Source organism: Pinus tabuliformis, chromosome 8 (genome assembly GCF_031772625.1).
Source record: "Pinus tabuliformis cultivar Carrire ecotype Pingquan chromosome 8, CPIR1, whole genome shotgun sequence".
Taxonomy (NCBI): domain Eukaryota; kingdom Viridiplantae; phylum Streptophyta; class Pinopsida; order Pinales; family Pinaceae; genus Pinus; species Pinus tabuliformis.
The window spans coordinates 217,603,632-217,607,337 of record NC_142294.1 but is presented as its reverse complement, the minus strand read 5'-3'; the positions used below and the strand labels follow the sequence as shown (position 1 = coordinate 217,607,337).

Below are 3,706 nucleotides of genomic sequence, written 5' to 3'. Positions count from 1 at the left end.
ATCATTTTAAAAAATTTCTTATTGTGTTGGGGATATTTTCAGCCCATTTTTTAAAAAAGTTATTTCGAATTTTGAATAACATCCAATAAAATAGATAATATAAAAACTTCACTTCCCTTCAATAATTTATAAATTTAAATCTAACATATTTTTCTAATTTTAAAACTAATCTATCTAAAATCTTTCATAATAAATATAAACATTTTTAAAAATATCTAAAATTCCATAAAATCAGTCATGGCAAAATTAACATGTATTACAAATTAACAAACTGTTGTGTAACATATTCTTCCTTTTCCTATTTTGCTGGCTTTTTAACCCATAAAAACAATGATTGCAAAATTAACATGTATTACAAATTAACAAACTATTGTGTAACAAATTCTTCCTTTTCCTATTTTGCTGGCTTTTTAACCCATAACAACAATAATAATTTTGGAAAATTATGAACTTTCTTATTCCACTCTGATTTTCCAGTTTCTCCAGTTTCTTTCGTTCTATGCGGATGCCATCCTACCACTTTTTGTTTCACCATTAACATTCTCTCGTAGTGAATTAACAATCTGTGCAAGTGGTGTTATGATGAGGACATTTTGTGGACTTGCTAGGTAACGGATGCGCCTCCCAACCTTTTGTGGAGGAAATAATAATTGAAGTTTCTGAGAGGGAAGATATTTATGGAGCGATCCTGGAAGACCAAACCAGATACATGGAGTCTTTTCAAGTAACAATAAATTGTGAGGAATGGAAAATTCATCACCAGCCATGAAATATTTCACAGCTGGTTTGGCCATAGCTTTATGTTTCATGGTTAATTTTGTGGCAGCAGATAATAGTTCTTGCTCTAATGAAAACACTGAACATTCATGCAGGAATAAGGCTGAAGCTCTCCATCTGAGGACTGGGGCACTAGCTGCTATTCTTGTGGCAAGCACTATTGGGGTATGCTTGCCTGTTGTGGGTAGGACTTTCCCTGCTTTAAGTCCTGATAGGAATATATTTTTTGTCATTAAGGCTTTTGCTGCTGGTGTGATTCTTGCTACTGGTTTCGTTCATGTTCTTCCTGATGCCTTCGCATTTCTTACTAGTGAATGCTTAAATCCGAATCCATGGGGAAACTTCCCCTTTGCTGGGTTTATAGCAATGATGGTCGCAGTTTGTACTCTCATGGTGGATGCTCTAGCCACTGGTTACTACGAGCGTTCCCATTTTAGAAATCAAAACAAAGGTAATCAAGTTAATGAGGGTACAGATCTTGGTAATGGCAATGGCTTAGAGCATGAGAATCATGTGCATACACACTCACATGCTACAAATGGGCACGCCCATGGATCCAATGCTATAGAAGAAGATTCCACTATTCGGCATCGTGTCATTGCTCAGGTAAAAACCTAAACTTCAAGCTCAAGTATAGATTTCAATAACTATATTATTAAATTTAACACCATGAATGGAACATGGTTAATATCAGGTGTTAGAATTGGGCATTGTTGCTCACTCCGTTATTATTGGTATCTCATTGGGTGCTTCTGAAAGTCCATGCACAATTAGACCTTTAGTGGCAGCCTTATCATTTCACCAGTTTTTTGAGGGAATGGGTCTTCGTGGATGCATCGTTCAGGTAATTTTATCCCTTAAATCTTCAAAAATTGAATAGTATAAGGTAGGAATATTTACACTGATATAAGGTTGATTGATTGAAATTTGTGTCTTTTGAGTGGGGCAGGCGGGTTTCAAGAATAAGTTGGCAGCAGTTATCCTGATGACGTTCTTCTTTGCTGTGACAACGCCCTTTGGTATTGCATTGGGAATTAGGATCGCATCGGCTTACAACGAGAATAGCCCCACGGCACTGATCGTTGAAGGAGTATTTAATGCGACGTCTTCTGGAATTCTGATATACATGGCTCTGGTGGATCTTCTTGCTGTAGATTATATCAATTCCTCTCGGATGAAACAAAATAAAACACTCCAGCTGTGCTCATACGTCGCTCTCTTGTTAAGTATAGGGTCCATGTCTTTGATCGCCAAATGGGCTTGAAATTTTACCATATCTCTTCCCTACAGAATCTTCTATATCTCTTTGTTGGTTGTATCGACGTTTATGTACATACACATATCCTTCGATTTGTGACAATGACAATTGATTGAATTTTCTCTTGGATATTTCGGTTGAGAATTTCGGTTGATGAAATTCTCAACCGATACTGTAATTATGATGCTTAGCCATGATGCTATACTCCTATACCCTTTCCAAGATACTGTCCTTTCTAGGCCATCCGAGATTCTATACCACACCTTCGAAATTTCAGACATGTCTGAGATTCTATCTGAGTTTTTGCAGATACCCCAGCTGGGTATAAATAATGGTTATGTCTCCATTTTTTAGTTGAATTTAACAAGTGAACCGTTGTGTCTTTTATATGAGCCAACATGACATTTGTATATATATATATTTGAGGCTGAAATGATGTTCTCCTTATTGTTTTGCTTGTAGAATTTTTTGTGCTTGGTCTTGGAGGGCTGCTCTAGGCTTGTATACATTTTACATAGGCTCATGAAGAGCTCCTTATTCATGACTTTGACTCTTTGAACTTAAATATAAATCCTAAGTCTCTCAATGGGAGCCATCTATAAAACCTCTTTCTCATGAAACCCATGCAACAAGGAATAATAAATTTATTTTCTTGTTTTACAAAAATCATAATTACAATGTCATGAAAATCGAACCTAGTTACATTTTCTTCAAAATGACAAGGGACCGACTTCTGCGAAGCTATTTGACTACTAAGTCTACTAAGGCATACATACTCTACCCCCTCTGGCTTTGAACTTGTGACCTCTTATGAGGAAACACATGCCCTTAAACATTAGGCCCCCTCAAACTGTATAACAACCAAAACACATGACGAATGAGCATACCTCACTGTCATTGTTAACAATATTGCATACATACAACCCAAGCGTCGACACTATTTCTTTGGTCAAAAACCAATCCACACTATTTCTTTGGTAAAAAACTAGTCCTTATTGTCACTGATCTAACAACTTATTCCAACATCGTTGGAAATCATACACAATTCCGTCTCAATTTTGGTAAAATTCCTTACCAAGAACCGACAGAACTGAAATTTGACTTGACCATCTTTGCAATTTGATAACGCCTCTATTCGATTGATTGAAAGTCACTTCATTATCAGTCATAGATATTAGAGGCTACAAACTGCATAGACCTATTGTAGATTGTTAGCGTCTATCAAGCTATGGTCCAATTCAAATTTTATATGTCCAAGTCCAGGGACTGTTTGAATCAAAATCACACCGCTATAATGGAATTTAGGTTCTACCCAAATCAACCATAGAAGGAGCAGGTGAGGTGTGCAGTAATAGTACTCTTCCCATGAATATAATAATTATCTCTAGACAATGCCAATCAACAACTTGCTTGGACACATAACAAATGAACAAAGTTGTGACTTTATCTTCAATCATAAAAATAACCATTCCCCTGATACTCTACTTGATGCTAATGCAATCAATGTTGACATCTCTATGACATCATTTCTTGCAGTTCTTGAAGCCACTCAACAATACCCTTAATCAAAATATCTCTAGACCACATGAAATCTAATGTAACATGATGTACATTGACTAAAACAAATATTACAGGTGTGCACGTATGTGATATCTCTTGCAGTATTGCAAT

General features: G+C 36.1%; 1 protein-coding gene across 1 annotated transcript; it reads left to right on the top strand.

Annotated features, from left to right (window-relative positions):
• The first annotated feature begins 744 nt into the window (after positions 1-744).
• LOC149234917 (zinc transporter 1-like) lies at positions 745-2,041 on the top strand. Its single transcript, XM_089461266.1, has 3 exons — positions 745-1,383; positions 1,472-1,621; positions 1,727-2,041. Exons 1-3 carry the CDS (start codon positions 745-747, stop codon positions 2,039-2,041), a joined length of 1,104 nt encoding a protein of 367 aa, XP_089317392.1.
• The last annotated feature ends 1,665 nt before the right edge of the window (positions 2,042-3,706 follow it).

Bases quoted from the DNA above. Each gene is read 5' to 3' on its own strand.
- LOC149234917 (XM_089461266.1), top strand. From the start codon at position 745: ATGGAAAATTCATCACCAGCCATGAAATATTTCACAGCTGGTTTGGCC. The intron at 1,384-1,471 runs GTAAAAACCTAA...GGTTAATATCAG, and splicing joins GGCATCGTGTCATTGCTCAG to GTGTTAGAATTGGGCATTGT. The intron at 1,622-1,726 runs GTAATTTTATCC...TGAGTGGGGCAG, and splicing joins TTCGTGGATGCATCGTTCAG to GCGGGTTTCAAGAATAAGTT.